Raw genomic sequence first — 27,527 nt, 5'->3', positions numbered from 1 at the left:
CCAACTTGAATAGATTTGCTCTACTAGCAAAACACGGGATCTTCTTTTGGCAAGCTAACAGCACAAAGCGATTATCAGGTCATCATCCATAAAACCACCATCCACAGCTATATTTAATGATCTTTCAGCTGGTCTCTTGCACTCCTGCAACCAAATCACAATACTACTCAAGATTAAGTTGCTCTCCCGGGCACTGTTCAGATGATTTCCTGGAATCCTGATGTAGATTAGTACAGAGTTTTTCCTTCTTCGACTGTGGCCATCGTGGTTTTCTTCAAGTTGGGAACAGCTGTTTCCTCTCATAAGGAGAATTGTGTAAAACCTTGTAATTGTTAATGTAAGCACAAAGCATGGCTTTTTAATTGATCCTCTCTCCTTCTGACTTCTTGTTCTTAGGTATATGCAAATGGGATTCGTAACATTGATTTACACTTCATAATTCGTAAACTGGCAGCACCCGTAATCTCTGTTCTGTTGCTTTCCCTGTGTGTACCATACATCATAGCCTCTGGTGTTGTACCTTTATTAGGTATGTATATATTCAGAATACTTTTCATTATCTGATGGTTTAGAGCAATGTAAATATATCTGGAAATAAAACTTCATGCTCTGGGTTATTTAAAAACAAACACACACCACTATTCTGCCAGCAAATGTAAATCCTTAAGAATTGGTGTGTCATCTTAAAAGTTTGGGATTTTTTGAGAAATGCAATATATTATTCTGACTGGCTTTTAAAAATGAATTGCAGAATACAGTGAGAGCGTGGGACTGCATAATACCTACATTTCTACTTTTAGATATCTAGCTAGTTTGGGAAAGGGATGATTAATTCCTTTCTTGTTTAGACAACCTTTAATCTCTGTTTAAAAGCTGAGGACATCTTTTCTGACTTTTCAGATTATAAAGGAAGCTTAGAACAAGTGAAAATACGGGTTGAGTTTTTCATTCAGTATTAAAACGTAAATTGGTTTGGGTTTTTTTTTCAGGCTTTCCTATCTTCATAGGTGAGGGAAAAATTTTCTTAGAAGCAGGGCAGGTGTGCTTTTTCATCAACAGTTGTCTCTTGCTAGTTAGTTTTGATGTTACATGTTCAAGAAGCCCCATTTTATTCTTCAGTCTCTCACTTGAATGCAGATTTTAATGTCACCTTTTTTCTGACACAAGTTATAAAGAAGCCAATAAGCAAGAAAAACTGATAAACTGCCTTTTTTTTTTTACTGTGTTAATGGAGAACTTCCAGTTTTAATGCTTTGGATGAAAAAGAACAGTAGCTGTTATGTTGGATCTGTGAGATAAATGGTTGTGCTATTCATTTCACATCCCTTTTACTGAAGTTACAGTGCAACAAAGTGTGGAAGCAGGTAGAGAAGCAGAGATGCATGAGTCACTTCAGCAATGTTAGATTATGTGGGGATTGTGTCCTGTTTTGCAGGAGTTACTGCTGAAATGCAAAACCTTGTTCAGCGACGAATTTATCCTTTTCTGCTTATGGTGGTGGTTTTGATGGGAATTCTCTCCTTTCAAGTCCGCCAGTTCAAGCGCCTTTATGAACATATTAAAAATGACAAGTGAGTATACGGGGGGGGGGGGGGGAATGTTAATTTTTACACTTTAAATTGTGATAACAGCTTCAGATTGAATGCAGGCACTGTAGGTACTTGGGGCTAAAAGGATTTTGAGAAGCTTTCTGGACTTAACAACCCTCTAAGGGAGACCTGAACTGTTCTTGGCAAATGTTTTATCTGTAGTTCAGGTAGATAAACACAGGAACAGACTGTCTTTATAAATGGAAGATACTCTTTTATCTATAAGATACTCTTTATAAACGGAAGTCTCTCTTAGTCACACCCAATACCTGTTCTGCATTGTGACAGGTTCTTTTTTGAGCTGAGAACCTCATTTAGCAGTCATTGGTTTTAGATTAATTGTTCCAGATGTTCAAGTAATGGTGGCTCAAACAAACACTGTGAAGATGCTCTTAAAAGTGCCATCCAGCAAAAGGCTGGGTATAAAAATAATGCAAACACATTCTTTATATTTCGCATTTTCATTTAGCTTGTATGAGTACCGAAGTTGAGGCTGTAAACACAAACCTGTAATGCCTGTATTCCCTTATACCATGCCTGAATGTTAAGAAAAAAGATGAGGATGGTTGATGATGAGAAAAAATGAAAACTATTGGGAGGGAAAGGGGAATCACATGTAGAACAACTTTTACTACACTGATAACTTACTTCTGCAGCAAAGGAGATAAAGCGATTTGTGTTACAGAATTGCATTAACTTGTGTTAATTTCTCACTGTTTTCACTATAATCCCAGGTACCTTGTCGGGCAACGACTTGTGAATTATGAACGGAAGTCTGGTAAACAAGGCACATCAACAACTCCACCTCAGTCTTCACAAGAATAGATGGTCATAAACATCTTGACCTTCCCTTTGCCTTTACATGTCCTTTTTTTTCATAGACTCTTCTTCAGTCTTTGAATATCTCTTCCAATAATGCTCTCAGCAGTGTTTTGGCTTCTGTTAATAGCATCCAGATAGCAGTTAAGGCTCTGTTCCTTATCTGCATTTTTCTGATGTTATCAATGCTGTCTGAGGTCTGTATATGTGTAAATAGAAGTATCCTGACACCCTAAAACCTTGGATTAAAAAGAATGTGCATTGTACATCTTTAAAAAAGTATATTAATTTATTAAATCTAGTTGTCACTTTATTTTGGACTGCTGTTCTGTTGACAATGTGCCACAAAGCAATACTGCAAAGAGGCAAGATGTTTTTATAAAATTTGGAGCTTACTTTATGGCGTTCATAACAGTTCTTACTGTAGTAATATAGTATGAGTTTTCATGAGTGGAAGAACCACACAGAATATCAGAAGTAAGTAACTGTCTTACAGTCAGCAATGAAGTGGCTGTGGTGAGAACATAATGAACTATGTATCTTGCTGTCAAGTCTTTTTTATTATTTTGTATAACACCAAAGCTGTTGTACATTTTTCTATTGCCTGATTGTTTTTCATGTGTCTGAGTTTGTAATATTGTACAGTTGCTGTTAAATCAAGAAAATACTTCCTCTTCTGAGAATTCAGATGTACTTGTTGAGACTCAGCTGGGTGTTTCTGTTGGGGGAGATTGGGGGGGGGACACAAGGGGGGTGGTATCGGCTTTAGGCATCAGGATTTCCTGAACTGAAACAGTAAATAATTTACTAAGGTTAGGTGATGGAAGCATTTAAAGGTACCAAGGATTAGATAGGTTCATAACTGAAATTGTAGCCAATTTCTTATCAATAATAGAAATTTTCAGGACCTCAGGGGGAGGGATGAACCTTATCTGATGTGTTTGCACAAAAACAACAGAGTGTAAGCACCATTTTGACCTGGTCCTTAACTAAAGAGCCTGAAATCTTTTTTTTCTGTAAGTTACCAAAGTTGCAAATTTTAGTATGAATTTTATATTGCACAGTTACTTCAAAACAAAACCCCAAGCAAACAAACAAAAGAGACCTACAGCAAGTATCTCTTTTCTTTTGGAATTGGTCACTGTGAATTTTTTATGGGAATAATACTGGGGAAGTGATTTACCTTGTACCATTTATTGCCTGTGGGGCAGGGAAACACATAATGCTATTAAACAAGGAAAAGTTAGCAGATTTCTTTGCAAGGACACAGTCAAACAAAAGCCACCAAATCAAGTCTGTGCTATTTCTATATGTAGATAAGAGTTCTTTTGCAGTAATGTTTGGGGGATTTTTATGTATATATTTTAAAGAAACTACATAACAGTATTGCAAAGCTTTAAATAGCATCAAATCATATGCTTAGATCGCAGTATCTCTTGTAGATTAAATGGGGGAAATGTGAGTATCCATTGCAGCAATCAGAAAATCGATGGAACATTAAACTTGCTGCTCGGTATACTGTCCTCCAGTATTCCGTACTTGACCATATGTGTATATAATTAATACTTGAGAATCGCTTGGCAGGTGCTTTAAGAGTATCATCTCCTTTTATTGATGTTGCATCTCTGATCTGATGTGTTTTGAGTTAATGTGGTCCAGGCTGTGATGGTGGCAGTTCATTTTCTAGTGTCTGTACTCGTGTTCGGAGGCAGTGAGCACAAGCCAAATGCATCTGAACCTAGTGGCAAGAGGATTGGGCTGTCACTATCAGAAGGTCAGAAACTACTATCTCACGGAATCACTGTTGTCCTGATTGTTTTGAACCATAAATGTTACCCTTTGGAGTGATTTATTAGGAAACTTCCAGTGAACTAATATCATAAAGAAATAACCAAAATGTTTTTCTCTCATTCACTGACTAAATGACAAATTGAGTATTCGCCCAGTATATTTTGGTGTGCATAAATACTGCATTTGACTATTTACAGTGGTGTACATTGTGGGACAGATATATTTTCAGAATATTAAACTCACTGGTAACATTCTTTCTTACACCAAGATTCTGTCTTTGACATATCTTTCCTAAACAGTTCCAAAATGGTCTTACCACTCAAAGATTGCAAGCACTCCTGCACATCATGCGGAATTTGCAGCAGTGTGATTCTTGTAACTTTGTGTTTTTATCCAGACAAACTGGTCTTAACATTAAAATTTATTAAGAAAAAGCCTTTTTGCAATTTCTTATTACTGTTGTTTTGCAACTCATAACAGAAGAAACCGAACCAGGCATGAACCCGTCATGCAGTGTGAACTGTAGCTATTTTACTGTAGCTTACATTACCTGTATTCACTCTTAGTTAGGGAGAACTGGCTTCAAATCAACAGTTGTGCTTGCTTTTGCACTGCTTTACAGATTCCAGGTGAAGTTTGTTTCTGAAACTGTCCATCGTGAATTTTTACAAAATCTCATCTCCCTATATACTTATTTTTGCATGTGTTTTGGGAAAGAAGATGGAAGTTATATAGAACAAGAATTAAGTAACGCTGCTTTTCTACTGGTTTAAATTTTGATAGTCTGCCTTACTGGGCTGTCTGTTGTACTCCTCTGGCATAGAAACTTGATAGTAAGCATGTAAGTTAACTGGCTGTTACTAACATAGCTGGCAGCTCTATACCAGAAGCTTCCATCTCTGCTAGAGTAATACAGCATGCAGGGGTTGTATTACTCTTAAAGCTGGAAAAATTCTCTGTGTGTGCATGTGGTTTTACCACAACTTGACACTGAATCTTTGAGGGGTTGGAGAAGCAACCTGGCCTAGTTTGTGTATCCCTTCTGCGGTGTTGAGAATCTATGGCTGTTAGCAGTTCTACAGGCCTTCATCAAAGAACTGTCAGATGGCTCTACAGCCATCTTTTGGTTACTGAAGTTAATTGTGGCACAGCTTTGGTTTTACACAGATTATTTTAGATTGATTAAAAATAGTAAAAACTCTGCATCTTTTCTCTGATTCCCTCTTCTCTGCTGGGTAAAGCGTACGTTATTTGTTCAGTTTCCAAGGGCCCTCTGAGACCTGTAACTATTTTCTGTCAGCCCTTACCTCAGTAAGATACAATCACAGAATGGTTTGTGTTGGAAAGGCCCTTAAGATCATCTAGTTCAAACCCCCTTGCTATGGGCAGGGACGCCTCCCATGAGACCAGCTTACTCGAGGCCCTTTCCAACCCAGCCTTGAACACTGCCAGGGATGGAACATTCACAACTTCCTTTACTCTCACAGTAAAAAGTTTCGTCCTTACATCTAACCTTAATCTCCCATTAAATTTTCAGTGATGCCAGCTCCAACACCAGTTACAGTACTCGCATTACTTTTCAGCTGGGTGCATTAATTCCTTGCTTTCTCCTAAGCTCAAGCAAAGGTCTTCATAAAACTCTGCACAGCAGCCCTGTGGTTGTTCAGAAAACTCCATAAGAAGCCCTCTGCCTGGTGTGTTGACTCCACTGCCTGACATACTGATCAGTGCCATTTCATTTCTGCATACTGCACTGTCTGTCTCCTCGTTTAGACTGGAAATTCTCCATAGCAGGGTCAGTGTTCTTGTTCTGCTCACCCGTGAAAGGGCAGCATACAGCCTGAGCAATGAGTGGGGTTCTTGGTAAAAACAGTGTTACTGTAGTAAAAACATCAAGCAGAGAATTGAATCTCAGTAGTATGAAATTCAGAACAAAAAAAGGAAGCCCTCTTCTGAAACGGGTAAGGGAACAGCTTTTACAAAGTATAATGGTAAGTTAAAGGTTCTCTTACTCGGATGTTTCAGTTCTTGCATGTATTGACTGGAACTAAAGAATTGCATGGTTAATAGGGATTTTATTAAGTCTGATTATTCTAGACAAGCTCTGCTTCTTCTTAGTTTGGAAGTCTCCATAAATTGAGAAATTATAGGCTGAAATCAAAGTTACTCAATAATAGACATTTCTAGAAGATGGCATTTCCAAAGGTCAAATTCTGTTCCAAACTAAATGGAATGTTTGGAATTCAGTGTAACACTGAGGCATGGATCGGTACCAACATAATTTCGTAACATTGCATGCACATCAGTTTTGCAGTTTACACACTTAACTTGCTGCTGCCTCTTGCTTGTTGAGTAGTGGCCAGTGCCAGAGCTGCATAGCCACTTTTCAGGGTTTTTTGCCCCTGTATAAGGGAAAATCAAACATACCATGAGGTTGGGGCAGGTGGATTACTTACCCTTCCTTTCTGATTTATGTTAAACCACTTGGCTTTGAGGAGCACCTCTGGTCCTGGAAAATGGCGCTACTTTTACCTGGCAAGAAAAGACTTGATTGTTGCTTAACAAAACCAGAGAGCACTGCGGTGCTGGAGCAGCAGGAGAGCCCTCGCTGCCCTGTCCGCACCCATGGTGCCAGGTCTGGAGCAGCAGGGCTGAGCAGCAGCTGCTACGGCCCGTGCTGTGCTTGGTGGGACAGTCCATCCGCAGTATTGCAGTCCTGAACCGCCAGGACTTTGGAGCAGCAGCTGCTATAACGGGAATTTTAGGGAATACATTGGCTATGTCTGTTTTGCAGCTCAGTCAGCGGTTGTTCACATCTCCTTCAAGCCTGGACGTGTTGCCTGTTTGAAAGAGAACTCCCGAACCCCACTCCAAGCCTGTTTAGAGACGGGACACTGGTTATTTTGCACAGCGTGCTCGGTGGTGCATTTCTACGCTTACCTGCTGCCGCGGGCTTTTGGCTCTTCCCAAACGGCTGAGGAGGGCGGGCGCCGCTCCCGCCTTCAAACAACGCCCGCGCCCGGCCCCCCCTGCCCCGTTACGCCCCTGGGCCCGCGCCCGGCTCCTCCCTCCGCGTTGCCCGGCAGCCGGGGCCGCTGCCAGGGGCAGGAGAAGCGGCTGTTGCGGACGGAGCGGTTGGGGCCTGTTGTCTCGGGTCTGCCGGCGGGCCCTGACAGAGAAAAGGGATTGGCCGGCCCTCAGCCCGCGGGCCCGCTTGCTGGCAAACCGGGTAACCGGTGTCACGGCTGAGCCAGCCTGACCTGCGCGCCCTCAGCTGTTGGGTTCAGCTTTGTGCCAGGTACCTGCGGCTGGTTTGGGGTGAGTGAGAGAAAAGTAGGAGGTAAGAGCAAGGAGGGGTGGCGGAGATGAGGTGACCTCTGTGTTCAGCAAGAGTTGAATGGGACAAACCTACCTGTATGAGCAAAGCGCAGTGTAATTGCAGCATGCTTTTCGTTCATCCAGCTGTAAGGTTTTCATGTAAAGTCTGCCAGGAGCACAGATTACTCACTTTTTGCTACATCTTTTTTTTTTTTGTTTGGTTTGTTTTAATACGTAAACATAATATAAACTTGGTAATCCACATACTCTAGCTCCTGTACGAAAATGGTAAGACTCTCCTTGGCGTGCAGTAGTGAGTTGTCACCACAGCTAGCTTTCACACGGGCGTGAGTGCTGTGACTTGTCTGGACTACCAGCTTTACACGTTTATATCGTGGTAGGCTTGAGGAGAAAGATTAGATTAAAACTATCTAAAGACACATATTAAAGCCTTACCTGGAGCCGTGGCTGGTGTCCCAGCTCCATTCTTCTACTTGGTGTTGACACCAAGGTTGTTTGGAGATGCACAGTGCCCGTCTGCTCACCCTTCTGAGTCTGTCAGTTCTCTAGTAGCCCCAGCTGTTGAGTAGGACAGGAGAGAGTTTGGGTACGAGGTGAGCCCCATGTGCTCATGCAGGTTTTTTTTCGCATTGTGCGTCTGTGAACTGCTGTTTCATTACTCCTTTCAGGTCTGTATGACTGAACACAAAGGACCATGCCTCTTCCAGAAACCATGTTTTGTGCTGAGCAGATCAGAATCCCCCCTGAGCTACCTAATATTCTGAAGGAATTCACCAAAGCTGCTGTTAGGACTCAACCTCATGATGTTTTGCAGTGGTCAGCTGCGTAAGTAAGATGTTCACATGACAATGGAGTGCTATGCATATGGACCCACGAAATCTCACTGCCGTTTATTGTACAGTGAAGATAGCTGTGACTACTAAACCAAGCTGTATATTGCCTTTGTGCTTCTGGGCCTTTTAAAAATGGTGGAGTACTTGATATATTTTCTGTTTCATTGAGGTTGAGGACTGGCATATTTCTGGAATAGTTTGGTTTCCAGACAGAAAAATGCATCTTAAGTTTTTGGTTATTAGTTTCTCTGTCCTCAAGACCAAATATTTTTCTTCTTTTCCTCCTCCTCTCATGTGAGACTTTAATTCTTGTAATTTAAAGGAAAACTAAAAAATAGTTTTCTCATTCTTAAGCTTACTTAGGTTTCGTGCATTTTTTTTGTTTCCAGACACAAAATTAAGGAGTGTCCTTAAATGTTACTGAAATAGGAAAAAATCCTGAAAAGTTGCAACTTACAGGTGACAGTACACATTACAAACCTCTCACTGTAAAGTTGATTTAAGATGCTTGAGGTGATGGATGTGCAGTGAGCTTGCCCCAGCTGAGCAGACAAAAGCACCAAAGACTGAGGAAGGTAGCTTGAGCTTACGAGGGTATATGGCTAGTGAGAGCAGGGGCATTGTGGCACTGCCATGGCCATGCCATGACCTTTGCTTGAAGATTGCACTAGTTTGATGGGAGGAGTCCCTGCAAATGGGTAGGTGGTTGCTGCTGATTGCACATCAGTCTTTCTGGAATATGCTCTGATGTGAGAGCACCTGTGGCAGAGCAAAGTCTGGACCTGCAAGCCACATGAAGCAGAACAAAGCTGTGGTTTCACACTCACTGCCAATCATAGCATAGAATCATAGAATAGTTAGGGTTGGAAAGGACCTTAAGATCATCTAGTTCCAACCTCCATGCCATGGACAGGGACACCTCACACTAAACCATGTCAGCAAAGGCTCAGCCCAACCTGGCTTTGAACATCGCCAGGGATGGAGCATTCACAGCTTCCCTGGGCAACCCATTCCAGTGCCTCACCACCCTAACAGGAAAGAATTTCTTCCTTATATAAATCTAAACTTCCCCTGTTTAAGTTTTAACCTGTTACCCCTTGTACTGTTACTACAGTCCCTAATGAATAGTTCCTCCCCAGCATCCCTATAGGCCCCCTTCAGATACTGGAAGGCTGCTATGAGGTCTCCACGCAGCCTTCTCTTCTCCAGGCTTAACAGCCCCAACTTTCTCAGCCTATCTTCATACAGGAGGTGCTCTTCATACAGGAGGTGCTCCAGTCCCCTGATCATCCTCGTGGCCCTCCTCTGGACTTGTTCCAACAGCTGCATGTCCTTTTTATGTTGAGGGCACAAGAACTGCACACAATACTCCCAAGTGAGGTCTCACAAGAGCAGAGTAGGGGGGCAAGATCACTTCCTTCGACCTGCTGGTCATGCTCCTTTTGATGCAGCCCAGGATACGGTTGGCTTTCTGGGCTGCGAGTGTACACTGAAGCCTGCTCATGTTCTTTTTGTCATTGACCAACACCCCCAAGTCCTTCTCCGCAGGGCTGCTCTGAATTTCTTCTCTGCCCAACCTGTAGCTGTGCCTGGGACTGCTCTGACCCAGGTGTAGGACCTTGCACTTGGCATGGTTAAACTTCATGAGGTTGGCATCAGCCCACCTCACAAGCGTGTCAAGGTCCCTCTGGATGGCATTCCTTCCCTCCAGCATATCAACCGAGCCACACAGCTTGGTGTCATCGACAAACTTGCTGAGGGCACACTCAATCCCACTGTCCATGTCAGCGACAAAGATGTTAAACAAGACCGGTCCCAACACCAGTCCCTGGGGGACACCACTCGTTACTGGTCTCCAGCCGGACATTGAGCCATTGACCACAACTCTTTGTGTGTGGCCATTTCTGTATAGGATGTTACAGTGTTGTAGAGCTTGTTGCTGTGAATAATCAGAAGGACAAATCAGAAGGGCAAATGCTTAGTTCTGCTGTGCTGCTTGCTGTTAATTTCGGCCAGTATTTGGACAACATGGGGTGGACAGCATGGGGTAGCCTGAGCATGGACATGGGTGCCAGGGTGGGTGAAGGAGGATGAATAGAAAAGCCCTTAAATTAGACCTACCACTAACTGAATGAAAACTGAGGTTTCCTTGCATAGTTCAGATTGCTGGCCAGCTATGGCAGAGGTGGTTTCTCTTAAGGCTGTGGTGGCCTTATAAGTGAAAGGATCTAAATCTAATTCCCTTTCTGCTCTAGTCTTACAATTTATTTTGGAGTGGGCAGAGATAGCAGAAACACTGACGAGAGAGTTGCAATAATAGCCAGTTGTGCTTCTTGGGTAGTGTGCGAGGGGAATGTTAAGCAAATGAGCCCTCAGGTGCTCATCAGTCAAATAGGAAAAGCCTGCACTTCAGTTTGCAAGTGCACTCTGATGTTAATAAATCATTGCCTTTGCCAAGAAGGGCTGAGTATGTCATGCACAAAGGAAGTTAAAGGCCTGAAGAATTATTAGAATATCTTAAAAAAGGAGTGTGTAAAGCCTAAGGATCGTGGTTTCCACTAAAAAGAAAGGTGGTGTCTAGGGCATGGGGAGATGAGAGTTGTGTGCACAGGCGGCTTGCTGAGTGCTGCCGCTCCTGCATGGGAGTGTGTGGATTCATTCACTGGACTGTAACAGCATTTATTTCTGTGCAGCTTGTAATGGCCATAGGCATTCAAGTGTGTTCTCTTCCCATTCACTTAGGTATTTTTCAGCATTGTCAAAAGGTGAGACCCTTCCTGTGAAGGAGAGGCTGGAAATGCCTCTAGCAATAGAGAAAACGGATGCTGTTTTGACCAAAGGACTCCTTAAAGTCTTGCACAAACAGGTATAAACCAGCCTTTATCAAATGCACAATGCTGTTGAGGAACGCTGATGCATTGGGGATGGCTGGGGAGACTGATTGTCAAGTATCTGATGTATTTTGGGGAGGGATAGTGTTCTTAGTTTCACTCTGGTTTTTAGAGTTCTTACTGTGGTACCATGATTTTGTGTAAAGCTTTCTCCCAAAGGCATGGTGAATGTTGCAGAACTGAAGGAGAAATGGAAGCACTTGTGCTTGCCAGAGGAGCAGCTGGAGGCTATCCTGCAGTTGGACAACTTCGGCAAGGAGGTGGAATGGATGAAGTTTCTGGCACTTGGGTGCAGCGTGCTTGGCAAGGTATGGTAACAGCAACAGCAGCCCTCATATCAAAACACAAATGGTCATATATGATCATGTATGAGGTAGACCACAGAACAATTAGTGCAAATGGACTTTGGGGATTGCTTTTCCAGCAGCCGGAAAAGTGGCCTGTTTACTTTTGTTCCCCATCAGCTTTTGATCAGGAAAGCTTAATCAGAAAGACAGCTAAGTCCTCAGCTTCCTGGGAGGGCATTAGAAGAGTAAGCATGTCTGCAGGGAGCTTGGACCATGAGAGAGAGGATCATAGAGGAATGATGCTTATGGCATCAAATTAATGATGCTTATGGCATCAGTATAAATGTCTGTGAGGGAGAACTGGAGGGAGAAATTAAACCGTCAATTCATAATTGATTGTGCAGTCAATTAAATTTTCACAGAAGCAGTTAACGTTACTAAATCTAAATTTAATTCTTTTAATGTCAGTAATAAAATCTCAGCAGAGCATTTCCACAGAATGAGAGATTATAAAATGCACTAAGCTGATGATCTTATGAAGTATAACGCTGCTAATGATTTCTGCAGTAGGGAAGAAGGGGTACTAAAAAGAAAGTATGTATTGGATAATATTTTGGCAACGTTGCAATCTCTGGAAGTCCTGAATGCTATCCTGGCCTGGTGATAGAATTATGTATGTGTGCGAATATATGTATATTCATCTCAACTGTGTATGTCTTGATTCTAATCCCACCCCTCAACATGATTTTGTATTTTGGTCTCTTTTCTGAATTAAAAAAAAAATGTAACAGCAACATTGCTTATTTAAAAAAAAAAAAAAATCAAAACCAGAGTGACAGGAACCTCATTCTGACTGAGCTAGACAGCCTAAATTTACCTCCATCTATCCATCCTTTCAGATATTATGTCAATTATTTGATTTCAGCTGTATGTAATGAAACCTAAACTTCAGTTTCCTAAACCAGAGAGGAAGACACACACAAATTTATTTCCTTCGCTGTAAATTATGTTCATAGTTGAATAAGGTCACAGTTAAGATACAAGAGTGGACAAGTCTGAACTTCTTAAGAACACCAGTGATCTGAGGTATCTTTCTGCAAAGCACTGGTGCGTTTTTACAGCCTTGGAGAAATGACCACACAGATTAAACTGTCTTTCAAAGATGGCAAAAACAATGTGAATAACTCTGCTGTGTTGTGAGAGAGCAGCCACTTGGAGTGGCAGGAGCAGGAATGGAAGTAGCCGGGTAGCAAACAGCAGGGGGTAGATAGAGTCTGCCATCGTATAGGCAGCTGCCTCTCCTTTCGCAGAAAGGCCGCCCAGGGGAGGAACTGCACTAAATAAACTGTTAAAGGATTATAAACTGTCACTTCTCTGGCCTGTGTTCTACATATTGAACAGACACTGTATTTATTTTAAATATTGCTGTTCTGCTCTTAGGAAATACTTATCTTTTTCCAAAGGCATCGCTTGCTTGTTAATACATGGGTAAGGATACCCTTTGAAAAGGTTATAGCAAAAATGTTACAACTTGGGTTAAAAAAGGCCTGTGTGGGTTTTTGTTTGTTTGTTTTAATGGCATGCAACCAGTCTTTGACTCAGTGAAGCTCTATGATGAATTTTTCCACATATTTCCCTGTATAGCTTAGCACATGTTGGGCACTGTGTTATGGCAGTGTACTGAATAAAGGAGTTTTTCAAAGTATTTGGAAGTAATACCTTGAGGCATGTTTGATTTTAAGGGAACCTGGACATTATTGGGCTTTGACTAAATTGGAATATGCTTGAAAGGCTTTTTGCCTCAGTGCTTTTTCCACTAACTACTATAATTGGACTTGCACACGAATAAGGAATACAGTAAATAGCAGCACGCCTAAAAAATTAATACCATATTATATTACAATGCCATAATAAAAATCAAACCCCTGTCAATTTTCTGGGCTTTGTAAATTTTTCTGTCTTAACTGCTGCTGAGAATTCAGTTAGATCCATTGAGATAATAAATACACACACATATCCCTGTCAGTAGGTATAGTGACGTTGGAGCTTTTACAGCAGCAGAGCAATTTGGCCATATGGAAATTAGGGCTCAGGCTACACCATATGATACAGAGGGTACATTTGAGGTTGAAACCTAGGCAACCATGATAAAGCCTTCATCTCATTTACACTATTAGTGGCTTACAGTGTGGATTTTGTTATGGTGTTTAAAGGATGTTCATGGCTCTGATACTGTTCCTCTCATTTCTTGACTGAACACCCCTGCAGTCCTTGCTGAGTTCAGTGAAACATGCCTGTGAAATCTTAACAAAGGACCCAGAAGGTGGACCAGCTCGCATACCTTTCGAAACATTCTCATTTCTTTACCTGTATTTGGCCAGCATCGATGGAGAGATACCAAAAGAGGAAGTTGAAGTCTTCCTCCACAAAATTAAAGACGAAGCGTAAGTAAAAATCCATGCATGCAATTTTAATGTATCGAGCACCTCTGGGTTTTCCATAAGCCTTTCATTTCAGGTGAGTAGTCTGTCTTCACTTTGGGCACAGCCATGGTGACAGGAGTAAAGATTGACTGAGGTTCTGCCACCATCACTGATGGGCTCGGCCTCAGCCAGTGGCAGGTCCGTCTTGGAGCTGGGCAGGCATTGCCTCTGTTGGACATGGGGGAAGCTTCTGGCAGCTTCTCACAAAAGCCACCCCATGTAGCCTGCCCTCACCTTTCCCTCTGTCACTACCAAAACCTTGACACACAAACCCAGGTCTGTATACATGGGGGCTCAGAAAAGCACACAACTGGTTTGTTTTGCATTAATTACCAGATTGACAATTTATTAGTAAGAACCAATTTTTAATCACCCTGCTCTGGCTTGAAATTAATATAACCCTCAGTAATCTTGTCCAACACACTAGGACTTACCATGTTCAAATGTTGTTCTAAAGCATTTCATTTATTCCTTTCCAGTGACAAACAATCTGGCATGGTGCTGCTCAGAAACTTTTTGAGCCAGGCCTCAACACTGTTTTGATCAAGCCCACTCTTCATCATTGGGTGAGAGAAGAAAAAAAAAAAAAGTAAGAAACAAATGTGCAGGAAAAGAATCTGTGTTCAAAGGACTGTTATTTGTACATCACAATAAAAGACAACCCTCTCCTGGCACTTTCTTTTCTTTATCGCACTCCTGAACTCTTCCTTCAGTGGGCCTCTCAAATATTGATGCTCACACCTAGGGAGCAATACCTTCACTCCATATTTTGGTATGGATCTTCCTACCTATACTTTGCTAGTGTCATAAGAAGTAAACAATAGAATTAAACTTAGACTGGACAGCTGTATTTGGTGTATTTCTCATTATGCTTCTGCTAGCATTGACTTTGTGACTCTTACACAAATACAGCTTGTCTTCTGACCACCTCATCTACTCGAACACGCTCTCTTAAATAAGTAGTTCTACCAAGCCTTAAGGGAAGTTCATGAGAACCCTGTGACTGAGCTGATAGAAGAAATATTAAATCAAGAAAGAACTGCAATGGTTCCTTATTTTTTTTCCCTCCAATTAGAACCTTTCACATAACTTAAGTAAGCCTCTTCTTCCATTCTTAGATAGACTTGTCTAATTCAGGATCTACTTTAAAATACATTTTGTTTTCTGACAAGAAAAGCTACTGCATTTGTCATGTAGGTGACAAATGAGTTCAGTGTTCTTTTGAGCTGAATAGCTGTAGTAGGTACAGAAGTCTAAATCAGAACTAGATTTCTTTGTGACATCTAATCACACTTAATTGAAGAAACAACTGAGGTGAGACAGTGTACAGTAAAACTAGAGCGATTCCCTTGACAGAAAAGGCCAAAACCAGGAGTATGCGGAGTGCCCTCTCCTGGCAACTCGAGGAAGCAGAAGAGTGTTGTAGGAAAGATGAATCTGAAAGCTTGTTCTTCTATAGTTGCTTGCTTTGTTGAGGTAACAAGCTTGGCTGGTGATGTCTGACCTTGCTGTAGTAGACTGTGTGAAGAATTAACTGGGAATTGATATAATAAATATCTCACTGAAGTTAAGTGAATCCTCCTGCATGCCCTTGGTATGTGCACTTACCTGCTAGTCTGCAGGATGGGAACTCCTCCTAGTTATTTCTGGAAGTAAATGGGTAGGCACCTGGTGTTTGAGAATGGCATTCGGCAATATTAGAGGCTTCCTTGGTGCCTCCCCACTAGTTTCCATAGAGAGCTATATTCTTGTCATCTTTGCCACATGACATTGATCCTAAATTTCTTTGAGCATGAGCTTAGGAACAGCAACTTTCCTGTTGTGGTCCTTTTACCACTAGCTGCAGTTGAAGACGCTTCAGCCTGTTGGAGAACTCTGAAATATGCCCTGTCCCCTCTGGTTCATATGGTAACCAGGCAGCAAGTGCTGCTGTTCTGGAACCCTGGTCCCAGAGGTGACAGTGTCAGGTGGGAGGGTACGAAGGGAGCTCTCTGCATGCCTTTTCCATTTGTAATTGATCCCAGACTCCAGCGATTAGTACTCTATCCACCACGTATGGGCCAGGAAGGCAAATTAGTACAGCCTCTCTGAGATTTCATTCTTCAGCCTTGTGAGACTGAACTCAGATGAGATCAATGTAATTTATTAAGAGATGCATTAGTGAAAAAATATACACGTTTTCTGATGTATACTGCTTCCATCCTGACAAACCTTCACACTTTTGGTCTCCCAGCACAGCTGTAGCACCAATAATACGTACACAGCATTACTGTCCCTGGCACAACAGCAGTTCTTGTGCAAGTCATTTTTTGAAAAGCTGGCAAAATAATCAGGTTCTTGCTTCTACTTTCTTCTTTTATAGTTGTGATACTTTTCTTCATCCCTGAAACAAAACCACAAACACTGTGTGGGCTGTTAGGCTCTGACTGACAAAATCGGAAGAAAAAAAAATATTTGGAAAATGGAAAGCATTCATTAAATGTAATGATGCCTTCTTCTAAGGAAAGAAAGTAAACTACTTTACAGCACTTTATTTCCCATGCTGTTTAATCAAAGCCTTGTCAAGCAGTGCCATAGTGGCAATTAGTTTAGGATGAATGGCATCTCTGGGAAATGAAGCCGGTTTTGAGATAAGCAATCATCTCCTTCTGTGCAGTTACCTACAGTATTTCTTCCATACACACCAGGAATAATGCAGCATTTCTGCTGGCCAATTAAGTCTTTGCTCAAACACAGGTCCCACACACCTATGGACTTGCAGGTGCAAACATGCCCTTGTTGATGGCATTAGAAGTGTGGCCTAGATTTGTTTTCTTTTGCCTAAGAACATACCCAGAACTACTGAAAAGAAACCAACACTGTTTTAAAGCAACTACCTTTGAAATGCAACTCAAGTGATTATGTGTGCATATGTATTGGTGAAAACAATCTTCCTGATTAAGTCAAGTCCCAGTGCAAACTAGAGCAGAGATCAGCACGAGACATGACAAGCACACATCACTGGTTAAACAGACAGCATGCTCCCCTGTGCGTATATTGATCAAGGAGCAGAACAGGCAGCAACAGTACCGTGCTAATCCTGCAGCATGCAGCTCAAAGCATCACCTTTCAGATGTGAGGGTAAATCCTGAAGTCTGGATCACAGTTTATGATCTCACAGCATGTTCTGTTCAGTATGAGTAGTCTCATGCCACTGGCTTGTTACACAGTATACTAAGTTGAGCCCAGCTTTTTAACTGAACTAAATATTCTAATTCTCTGCATTAATTTCTTACAGACAATGCTACAGCTGCCTGATTCAGAAGCAGACTTCAGCTGTCACCATGTCTGCTCACCTCTCTCTTTTTCTCCGAGAATCCTTGTCTTTGCCTCTTTCACGACTCCTCCTTCGTTTACTTGGACTCCTGCTGCTCTCTCTCCTATGCCTGGTGCATTCAGTTTCTTTAGAGCTTCCTCCCGACTGCCGGGAGTCCACCGAAGCTGACCGCCTGTCTTCCTTCCTGAAACAAAGGTTATTGAGTCTGTTCAATAAAAACTGTTTCACAGTCACTGTTGTTTTCAGCACCACATTTATCATATAATGGCCCAGTAGAAGGTATCTTTTATTAAGGCTCTCTATCTCCCTAAGAAACACAATACATCCCAAAAGAGGCCCAAAGTCCATTCTCTTGTATATGCACCTCTCAGCACACTAGTAGTTATTTCTTACAAACACTGCCCCTCAGTCTTACATTCTCTGCTCATGGAACAGGACGCAGTAGAAGGGGTTCACGCCATTTTGCTTTCAGTGCCTAACTCTTCAATAACCTGCCTTTAAGCCGCTACCTACAGCTGGAGAACCCAGCAAGCTTGATCTCCTGTATGGCCGCCTCATTCACCTTCATTTTAATGCTGAAAACACCTTGAGTATCACCTTTTTTCAATACCATTTTCATCTCAAAGATCTTCTGAAGAAGCACAAATAGGCTATTGCCAGGTCATGATTCCATCTTCATTTCAGTGACAAATGTTTGGAAGAGTGTGTGGTGTTACTTGATACAGGAAGATACATGTATATACAAAACATACTCTCAGTTAGCACAGCAGCATTCACAGTGATAAGAACTTTAAAGGGTCCCCATGTTTAGTAACTCAGGAAAACCTTTCTTCTGAGGTATTTTATATCTACCATAGCATTTCCTGTCATGTTGTAGGGAAGGGGAAGAAATTGTACACTTCTATTTTCAAGTACCCTTCTGTCCCCAGCTATCACATGCATATGTATTTGGACAGAAGAGGGAGTACTACTGATTCCCCAGCTCCACCAAAACCTACCTGTTCACCTGGATCACTTGTAACTTACCTTCTTACCCCTGAAAGCAAGCTAATAATTCCTTTTCCCCCCCATCCCTCATGCAGGCAGAGCTTCTCAAGCAAGAAATTAATAGCATTAGCAGAAAATAAACTGTGCACATGTCTCAGCCAAGGTTGGTATGCGCTACTGGAAGAAGGTGGTAAGATACAATTACAGGCCATCAGCCCACTCACATGCCCAAGGAATTTGTCAACGATGGCATACCTTCCTGAAGATTTTGACTTTCCTCCTTCACACATCTCTGCATTATCCAACCTATTCTCCTCCTGCCAGTGATTGCTGAGTTCTTCCATATGCACACCAATCACATCCCGAATCACCTGGAGATTAAGATATATTAAAAAGAAACAAGAAAAGCAGCAGGTCATGATACTGGCTTGAATTTGCAACTAGACAGCAGAAAGTAAACATCCTCCCCAAAACCTATAATCGGATGGCTGAATGGAAAGTCTGATTTGCAGAAACAGGTATTTCAGCAGAAATTCAAATAGCACCCTTTTACAACAGACAGTCAACTACATCTTGCTGCCATTTTCACATTCAAAATGTGAGTCAGAAATGCCCCTATTATTTGTAACTTGCAGCAATAAACAAAAGACATTTTCTTTGTCTGAAAGGGTATAGCATTGTTTATGCTGATATATAATAAGCACTTCTGTGCAAAAACCGCCTTATTTTCAGATCTCACCTCAGTGTAAGACTTCTTTGTTATATGAACGTTCTTAGCCCTGTATGACTGCCGCCGCCTTTTGTAATCTCGCATTTCAGCCAGAATTTCAAGATGGGATTTGGGACCTTTCTGACTATCATCTAGTGAAAAATTGGAAGTAAAACAGATGGTCATTAGCAGGACATTAGCACCTGCAGGTATGCAAGTCTGGGGCTTTAATAATACAAGTCTGAAACAGAAAATATATTGTGTTCTTTCTGAAGTTTCCCCAGTACTTAGTAACTATTATGAATTCAGCACAAGCTTCCTCTCCAACCTTTTTGCTAGCTGTTTACACAAGACTAAAAAGCCACTGAGCAAATCTCTTATGTGATCTCAGTCTCCTAACAGTGATCTAAATCAACATATGGGCTTGCAATTTGGTCAAACAGCTACAAAGTACAAGCCATGTTTTCAGAGCCAGTATTACAATAAGGCACAGAGACTGAAAAAGCCAGATTCTGTAAATAATTTACCTGTGTAGATCACAAACACTCCATGCAGAGCAGGGCCCACAGGGTAACACTGATGCTTATGTTGCACTCGTACAGTTACAAACTGGCATGACTCAACAGAGATGAGAGGCCTCGGTCCAACACTCCCGTTTGTATATTGCTCAAGAGCTCCATCGGATGACTGCCAAACTTTCTTGTTTGGCTTTTACTCTTAAGTGATCTTTAATCTCACCATCTCTTACAGCAAATACTGTTCTCAAGTGCGTAGTAAGCTGGCAACATTAAGCAACCTGTCAGTTGCAGCAAAGACAAAAGATTCATCCACCAACATACACAATATGTGTGCCAGGAGCAGAGCACTGAGGCTCTCTCAGATGGAAAACAACATAAAGGATACCAAACTAGTGTTTTCTGATGCAAAGTCTTCACTGAGGCTTTTAAGAAAAGCATGCTTTTCACACTAAAAACAGCACAAGCAATTCTGCTTGGCTTGCAACAAAAGTCATCTAACTATACAAAATGAAAGATCCAAGACAAAACTCAACAACAAATAGTTCTTCAAACCTTGTGTGATTTTTGCTGCTAAATCCACAAAGAGGTCACTGTCATTTTCCGTTATTTGGGACCTAGACCTCTGTTTCTTTGTTTCCTCAACAACATAATCATAAAGAGCAAGGCGATCAGCTTGAGTCAGGTCACAGGTGAAACGCTTGTGATTTTGGGGAACTTCTACAGGCAGTAATGAGTAAGATCCTAGAATGAGAACAGACAGCTGTTATTAGTAAAATAGTGTAATTTTATAGGAAAGCACAGAAGTTCAACAAACACCAATGAAGGAAATACCGATGCTTTATTCACCCGTCTTAATTTGAAAGGATAAAAATCACTCAAATTAAAAAAAAAAAAAAGGTCCAAATCCCTCCCCAGCCCCATGCAGGCTGTGTAACCTTTCCTTTTTATACTTTTATTTACAGGTTTTCATATGCTTTGAAGGGATCACACTAGGTTAGTTCAAAAGGACACTCGGCTCTGGGATTACATGAGAGAAGAGGCAGAGCTCCAACCTGTGGGTTTGTCTTACTCCTAAAATTTTCTTTAAAGTACCATCTGCAAAATACCTGCTCCTCTGCCAACAACAATGAAAGCCTCTAGGAGACTAAACAACTGGACACTGTGCAAATCAGTGTCACTCACACTGTCACTTCCTTTACAGAGCTCTTTATTATAGACTGCCATAGGCATTTCTAGCTAAGGCTACAAAGGCACTTTCAAAATGCTTCAGATTAGTTCAGATAACTAACTTTAATGTTACGGAAACACACACACTGCCTGCATACTCTTCTTTCCCTGAATAGTCGCAATTTCCATTCCCTGGTTAAAACATATATCCTCCAAACAAATAATAAATCCTTTCTCAATCCATTGCAACAGCTGCAAAGTGACCTCCCTAAGGACACAGGATGCAGTATTCTAGGATATTGCCTGCAGAAAAGCATTTCAATTCCCAGCAACTATTGACCTGATCCCCATAATCCTGCTCCCCACAATACAACCTTCTCCCTCAAGACACAATCATACCCAGATGATATGACACAGACATACCCAGACAGAGAGAACAGCCAACACATAAGGTGGGGTTTATGCAGGAGCCTGCAGAACAGCAAAGCTACTGCTTCTCTACATTATTCATCACCTAACAGAAGCTGGGCAATCCTTCACCTCCTGATTTCACTAAAGACACCAAAGAAGAGGAGCCACAATAACTCTGCAACAAACCCAGAAGACAAGGTTTTGTCATTACTGTACTTGAAACCAAAACCAGAACTTTTCCAGTCCAAACTAACAGATTTAAACATGAAAACAAGAATTTCATTTTTAAAAGGCACTGTTATACAGGGTCACAGTAGCCCATAAAAGTACCCTGTAATGCACTTGTCATTTTACAAGGCTTTTACAGGTTGTGATTAATACCAGCCTTCCTGTCCTATTACATAGCCAGCTTAAAGAAGACTTTAAATTAAACAAACAATACTAAGTAAATCTTACAAGAGGCCAAGATACCACAATGAGAACTATCCCAACACAGTTTTAGTGTTAGCTTCAGAAAAACACATGCTTGCAGTGGGTGGCAAATGCTGGCACCTAGTGGTTCACGGATGTATCTTTGCAATGCACCACTTTAAAGGGTGTATCCGTTTCTTTACTTGCATGTGAGCGAGCAGCTGTGCGGTTCTGAGTTATGGGCTGGGCTTAAACCACGACAGTTTAGGACAGTCTCGAAACAATCCAACATAATAATAGACATGTTGCCTCTGTTTTGATTTAAGGAGTGGTGGATAAGCACATACAACTCATGTCTAGCAATTAATCCTTAAACAAAACATTACATGAAGAACCATCACACAAACAACAAGGCTGAAGGCAGCATTAGGAGAGTTTGAGCCACAAAGCGCAGAAGGAAACACAGGAAGAAAGTAAAGTGTAGGTAGTGGGATGGGAAGTGAAGGACTAGTGCTTTAAGAAACTCCTTAATCTTGCAGTTTTCATCCTCCAGTCCTGCAGAGAACTAGAGGTGTGAGCACAACAGACTCGAGCTCTCTTATCAGGTTTTCTTTCCAAGCAGACAAAGTAGTTATGCTCCAAAAAATACAAGGGAAGGAATACTAAAAATAAGTAAAAAAAGTCTCATAGCAGTTCACAAGCGGAATGAGGAAGCTGCGATAGGAGAGACAAGAACAGCTCTCCATGAGACCTCATACAGTTGCCTCAGTGCCTGCTTGTTACTTACCTTCGCTGTAGCCTGTGCCTTCTCCGGCACTTTGAGCTCTAGCTTGTTTAACAATGTGAAACTGTAGATCTTTATCTGTAGACAGAGAAGACAGAAATATCACAGAACTTTTATGTTGAGTACTTGGGAGGGTTAGTCTTTATTCCCCAGCTTCTATTATGGTATGTTACAGAACACTGTAGTTTTATTTACACATAAGGGAAGGTCTGAACTAAAAATATCATTTGAATCTAATCCACATTTGAACTGAGGGGAAAGAAAAAGTAAAAAAAAAAAACAAAACGGATTCCTGAGTTACAGGGATAAGGAAAAAGACATGCACGTATATTGCAACTCTCTTCTCTACTGCTTATATACCCCCAAATTCTAGGGCCAGCTTTTTCACCTTCTAAGCATGTGTTTTTAATCCACTTCTTGCACTTGATGCAAGACCATAGGAAGAACCTGGAAAATGATCTAAGAGGAAAAAAAAAACGTTCCTCCTTGGATTTCAAGATGAAAAGTGACCTACACAGCAGAAACGCACAGCGACAGAAGCAACGCAAGAGTAAAATAACGCAAACTACAACGGTGAGAAAATAAACCTACTGACCCTGGAGGTTTAGGAAGCCTGACAAAGCTGACAAGGCACTGGGGTGTGCTACTGCCAAGACCTGAACTCTACCCATGGGGTTTCCCCTAAACCCCATCCTAAGCCTCCCCCAGTGACCTCTTTGCAGTATTATCCCCTGACCCTCCCTGAGGGTCTCCCCTCAGCCGCTTATCTTCTGTCTCCTCCCGGGCACTTCCCCTCATCCTCCGCGCCTCCCCCAGGGTGTCCCCCGGTCCTCCCCTCAGCCCCAGCTGTCCCCACCCCGAGGCCCCCGTTGCCGCTCACCCATGGTGACGGTGGGAACCTTCAGGTTTTCGTAGAAAACGCTGGAGTCGTACATCTCGGCCTGCGGGACCAAGCGCCTCAGTCAAGGACCCGGGAACGCCCCCAAGGACACCGGCTCCGGGCTCTGCCGCCGAGTGACCCCGAGCCAGCGGGGACCCCCCGGTGGCACTGCCGCACAGCATCCCGGCCCCGTGCCCCTTCCCCGCAGCCGGTTTCCCCCGGGCCGCCCACCTCCTCCTCGGCAGAGTAGCCCATCTTGCGGAGCCGGCAGGACGCGGCGTGCCTCTCCAGCGACGCCGGGGGGACGCGATGATGGACATCGTAGGGGCACGGCACCAGTTCCACCTGCAGCGGGACACGGGTCAGAGCAACCCCCACTGCCCCAGGCAGAGCCCGTCCCCACCCGCCACCGCCGCCTTACCACATCCTCGAGCCACACCGCACAAGGCGCCGCCATCGCGCAGCGGCGCACAGGCTCCGTCACCACGGGAGCGTGAACGAGGCGCGCTACCGGACGTCACATCCGGAGAGTCGTGACACCAACCACGGCCGGAGCGGGGTGGGAGAGCGCCGCCTGCCGGCGGGAGGCTGCAACGGCGGTGCAGGAGGACCGCCGGTTCCCCTCCCTTCCCCGGGGGCCTTGAAGCGGTCGCCGCGGAGGGGAGGCCCGGGATCGTGCTGGGCGAGCCCGCTCTGTTTCTGGGGGGCAGCGGGGGCGGGAGCCACCCCTCTAAAGCACAGGCCTGTTAGTGATGGGGCAGGGGGACATCAGTCTCGACGCCACCGAGCCCCTGCTTCCCTCTTGCAACAGGAGGAAGGAAGGAGGCCGCCGTGCCAGCCCCGCGCTGCGTGAGGGGATCCGTAAGGAATACACTACACAGTGCGGGGCCAGGATGTGTGATTCCTCCCAGCACCCCTCCCGAGCATAAGCAGCACAGGGGTCAGTGCGGGGGGGAGCTACATGGCTGCAGCATGCCCCAAGGGACTGCTGCCCGTCACCGGGCCAAGATGGTGAGAGCCTTCGTCTGGAGGCTGAAGGGGCATTAGAGCTCAGTAAGACTGTAACATCGGATGAAGAAACACCTACTGTCCTACAGAATAACTGTCTCGTGATTGACATTTGTGCTTGCCTGTTTTCGCTATGAGAAAAGCACATATGGCTAGAAGGAAGAGTGAGTTTAACAAGGCAGGGTGGGGGAGGCAGCACGGCAGATGTAGCTGCCAGAATGACTCTTGTACATCTGCTTTCGTTAGCAGATTACAGCCCTTTCCCTCCTGCACAGTGAATTTGGGACTCAGCTGGAATTTCAGCCCTTTGAGAGACTTGCTGCCTCTAGCTACATTTGCCTGGGGATCTTTGACTTCACGTGGCTCAGGATACTTGCAGCAGAGACTTCCTTCCCAGCTGCCCTTGCAACTTAACCTATGCTGTGGTAAACGGGAGGCAGGGGGCTCCGGCACCCCGGTGGTGAGACTGATGGCGCTCACCTCAGAGCAGCTCTGCTCGTTTACCTTTGTAGTGATGCCGCCTCTCCTCCCTTGCCCCTAGAGCCCACGTGTCAAACTCGTTTCCTCCAGGGAAGAAGATGTGGTACCCAAGCTGGTAGCATGGGCGTCACTCAGCAAAAGCTACTGTTAACTAGAGACAGGTTTTGTAAAGATGAAGCACATAGACACTTGAATTTCATTTTTCTGTCACCGCTGCTATTAACTCCCTGCTGTCTTAGACCTCAGCTAAGATGCTGCATGCAAAATCTGTGGCACAGATTCAGCTGAATCAGCTTCACTATCTGCAGGGACATGAGGTGAATTTCTGTAGCATGCATAAGTCAATTCACAGAAATACTCTTGATGACATAGGCAATCCCTAATTCCCTTCTGGACCCTAGACCAGAGTTTATTTTCATCATTTGCTCTCCAAGTTCTAGTTTAATTCCGGCTCATCTCAAAGCCCTGGTCTGGAGCAGTACAGGTGCTGATGGCAACCAGGGAAGTCAAGAGACTGCTCAGACCTCTGCTGGGGGAGTGCAGCTGATTTATTCCTTCAGCTGTGTATCACTCAGAGCCTGCTACAAGTCCTTGGCTCCTGGATCTTTACTCTTTTGTATGTTAGTCCAGTTAACAACTGCAGCCTAAGGTGTATTTTATGAACTGCAGTACAGGGGACAGTTCCAAACTGATATACAGGTGGCAATTCCAACATCTGTTAATGCCTTATTGATTCCTCTTTCTTTATCTCTATGTGATGTCTCATAGATTTAGCAGATTTAGATCAGTTTATCAGGTTGGTATCATCCTTATCTTTAAAGATAAAGCAATTGAAAGCTTGGTGTTGACCCCACATGACAGATTTCTATGGAAGCTACATAACCATCTGTGCTTAAACATAGTGAGAAGACGTACCGCTGCAGGAATACTGATGTAAAACATTCTCACTTGACAGAGCTGGGAATTCACCATTAAACAGGCAGAAATAAACCCAGTGTCCTCTTGCACAATGGGATTTTAGTATATGTGGTTTTGAGCTTGCACGGATCTTTCTGTTTAAGCCATAACACCTTCACAGTTGCTGCACTGTGATTCTCAGTCCTTTGCATGCTCCTTCTGCCCTTTCTTTGCCATTTCCTCCTGGGTTGTTAATCGCCTTGGATAGGCACAGTCTCCTTTGGCTTTGAGCATATTCATTTATTTAACACCCTCTGTGATTAAGCATAATCCCTGTGAAGAATGAGAACCTCTTCCACACTTTTTGTCACAAATACCACCGAGGTGGAAACCAGGTAGACCAAAGTGTGGCCAGGGCTCCATAACTGTGGAGACTGGTGACTTTTGACTAGTGACTCAGACCCTGCTTGTCTTTGCTGTGCCCGTGCCCTGCATGTCACAGGCACGAAGATCCTCCCAGCATGAGGCTGCTTGTGCTCATTGCCAAGGAAGCACAGAAGAGCCTGGGGTTTTCTTCTAAAAGCACACTATTGATGTCCAATTGATTTCCAGTTGATGTCTGCTTGAAATTGATAGATAAGAATTTACTCATTTGCTTGCTGTTTCCCTGTGTCAGTCCTCTTAGGGAATCTTTCCAGATGAGTGCTTGAGGTGAGGTTGTGTAATGCGTCCCAGCCAGGAGCTTGGGTTTTGCCTTAGCTGCTGAGCAGAGCTGTCCCATCAGGAGTTAGCTCCCTGCTAGTGAGAGAGCCCACTGTGCAGAGCCATGCATCATGCAGCAAGCTGCCGTGCTCTGTGACCCGGGCTGTAAAAAGCTCTCACCAAGGTCAGCAGCTGATGCTGACAAAGAAGCAGTCTGACATCAGGAGTAATCCAGTATAAATGCACATCCCTTCTGGCAATACCCACAGGTACTCTGCACTGCACATAGCCTCAGGCTGCAGCCCCAAAAGCTTCCTCATGAGGGCAAGGGTACTGGGCCTGGGAGAGACATGAGGGAGGCTGGATCAGGGCCTCCTGGGTCCATGTTGTATCCAGGATTTTCTATGAAGGTGCTGGGTGTGTTCATCATAGGTGGTCACTTAGCAGTGCTGCTTCTCTGGGAAGGTCTGAGAGCAGGGTCTGAGTGCCCAGTGGGCAGAGGACAGCAGGTAACATGTGGCCACCTCCAAAAATACATGCTTTTATTGCCTCTGCTTCATTTTCCACAGTAATAGGTCCCCACCCCAGGGTAAAAGCTAATGAATTAAGTGTGTGTTAATTTGTTATGTGGCTGAAAGGTGTTAGCCAAATTACATCTTCCTCCCTCTGTGAGTGCATCTAAGGCTCAGCAGCAGATGAATGCTGCTTCCTGAGTTGCTGTCCCAGCTTTGCGACAGACCTTTGTCCTTGCATTGCTGTGGCCCCTGCCTGGTGTGTGTTAATATGGGGAGCCTGCCCAGCTTATCACCTGCCAAAGATCAGCTGGAGCAGGCCACCCCCTTGGTGCCCACCCATCCCTGTGTCAATGGGACATGTGGATGTGCCTTCCAGGGACAGATGCCATCCCCTCCCTTTGTGCCACCTGCAACCTCTGAAGCACCTCAATGCTTCCAGGCGAGCCAGCCAAGTCCCAGCCCTGCACCACTGCACCACAGCCAGCTGGAGCTCTTCCACACTCCGGCAGATGAACCACAACATAGGGCAAGGCAACAGGGAGCTGAAACAGCACAGACCTTACTGCGCACTCTGCACTTGCACCACTTCTAAAGCTTCAGAGCAACACCGAACTCATGTGTCAACTGTGTGTTTCAGTTGGTGCTGAAGCCCCCTTGCATTTGCCATGTGGGCATGTGCCCCACTCTGTGTCGGTACAGGGAACTTCAGC

At 43.7% G+C, this 27,527-nt stretch overlaps 3 protein-coding genes and 1 long non-coding RNA gene across 19 annotated transcripts in view; 2 read left to right on the top strand and 2 right to left on the bottom strand.

Annotated features, from left to right (window-relative positions):
- The window catches only part of MARCHF6 (membrane associated ring-CH-type finger 6), a 44,919-nt gene extending 41,437 nt beyond the window's left edge, over positions 1-3,482 (top strand). For all 14 annotated transcript variants that reach the window (XM_057428796.1, XM_057428802.1, XM_057428801.1 and 11 more), the window contains 3 exons: positions 397-529; positions 1,436-1,571; positions 2,324-3,482. In XM_057428796.1, the coding sequence (XP_057284779.1) occupies positions 397-529; positions 1,436-1,571; positions 2,324-2,414 (360 nt within the window). In that variant the 3' untranslated portion in view covers positions 2,415-3,482. The remainder of the gene's footprint in view (positions 1-396; positions 530-1,435; positions 1,572-2,323) is intronic.
- Positions 3,483-7,957: 4,475 nt separating this feature from the next.
- LOC130609638 (uncharacterized) lies at positions 7,958-16,317 on the bottom strand. 2 transcript variants are annotated; one of them, XR_008974833.1, is made up of 3 exons: positions 15,641-16,317; positions 14,467-14,586; positions 7,958-8,096 (listed from the first exon to the last, which is right to left on the bottom strand). It is a non-coding gene; the product is annotated as an uncharacterized LOC130609638 (long non-coding RNA). The 2 variants fall into 2 exon arrangements; XR_008974832.1 differs by lacking the exon at positions 7,958-8,096 and having other exon boundaries at positions 11,978-14,586.
- On the top strand, positions 8,175-17,390 carry ROPN1L (rhophilin associated tail protein 1 like). Of its 2 annotated transcripts, XM_057428822.1 has the most exons (6): positions 8,210-8,363; positions 11,114-11,237; positions 11,409-11,570; positions 13,818-13,993; positions 14,512-14,598; positions 17,310-17,390. In XM_057428822.1, exons 1-5 carry the CDS (start codon positions 8,233-8,235, stop codon positions 14,573-14,575), a joined length of 657 nt encoding a protein of 218 aa, XP_057284805.1. In that variant the 5' UTR covers positions 8,210-8,232; the 3' UTR covers positions 14,576-14,598; positions 17,310-17,390. The 2 variants fall into 2 exon arrangements, with proteins under 2 accessions (XP_057284806.1, XP_057284805.1); XM_057428823.1 differs by lacking the exon at positions 17,310-17,390 and having other exon boundaries at positions 8,175-8,363; positions 14,512-14,882.
- Positions 16,315-23,679, bottom strand: SNRNP48 (small nuclear ribonucleoprotein U11/U12 subunit 48). The gene is made up of 9 exons (XM_057428821.1): positions 23,637-23,679; positions 23,447-23,560; positions 23,216-23,276; positions 22,339-22,413; positions 20,115-20,303; positions 19,075-19,196; positions 18,591-18,706; positions 17,368-17,532; positions 16,315-16,415 (listed from the first exon to the last, which is right to left on the bottom strand). The coding sequence occupies exons 1-9, from the start codon at positions 23,670-23,672 to the stop codon at positions 16,376-16,378; spliced, it is 918 nt and encodes a 305-aa protein (XP_057284804.1). The 5' UTR covers positions 23,673-23,679; the 3' UTR covers positions 16,315-16,375.
- Positions 23,680-27,527: the final 3,848 nt, after the last annotated feature.

Source organism: Pezoporus wallicus, unplaced genomic scaffold (assembly GCF_028554395.1).
Source record: "Pezoporus wallicus isolate ANWC-B61680 ecotype Strahan unplaced genomic scaffold, APGP_CSIRO_Pwel_v1 contig_6658, whole genome shotgun sequence".
Taxonomy (NCBI): Eukaryota; Metazoa; Chordata; class Aves; order Psittaciformes; family Psittacidae; genus Pezoporus; species Pezoporus wallicus.
The sequence above is the reverse complement of the archived record's forward strand: the minus strand, read 5'-3'. Positions and strand labels throughout refer to the sequence as shown.

Bases quoted from the DNA above. Each gene is read 5' to 3' on its own strand.
- ROPN1L (XM_057428822.1), top strand. From the start codon at position 8,233: ATGCCTCTTCCAGAAACCATGTTTTGTGCTGAGCAGATCAGAATCCCC. The intron at 8,364-11,113 runs GTAAGTAAGATG...CCATTCACTTAG, and splicing joins GTTTTGCAGTGGTCAGCTGC to GTATTTTTCAGCATTGTCAA. The intron at 11,238-11,408 runs GTATAAACCAGC...TTTTGTGTAAAG, and splicing joins TTAAAGTCTTGCACAAACAG to CTTTCTCCCAAAGGCATGGT.
- SNRNP48 (XM_057428821.1), bottom strand. From the start codon at position 23,672: ATGGCGGCGCCTTGTGCGGTGTGGCTCGAGGATGTG. The intron at 22,414-23,215 runs GTGAGCGGCAAC...CTCTGTCTACAG, and splicing joins GGTTCCCACCGTCACCATGG to ATAAAGATCTACAGTTTCAC. The intron at 17,533-18,590 runs GTATGCCATCGT...CCTTTGTTTCAG, and splicing joins AAGTCAAAATCTTCAGGAAG to GAAGGAAGACAGGCGGTCAG.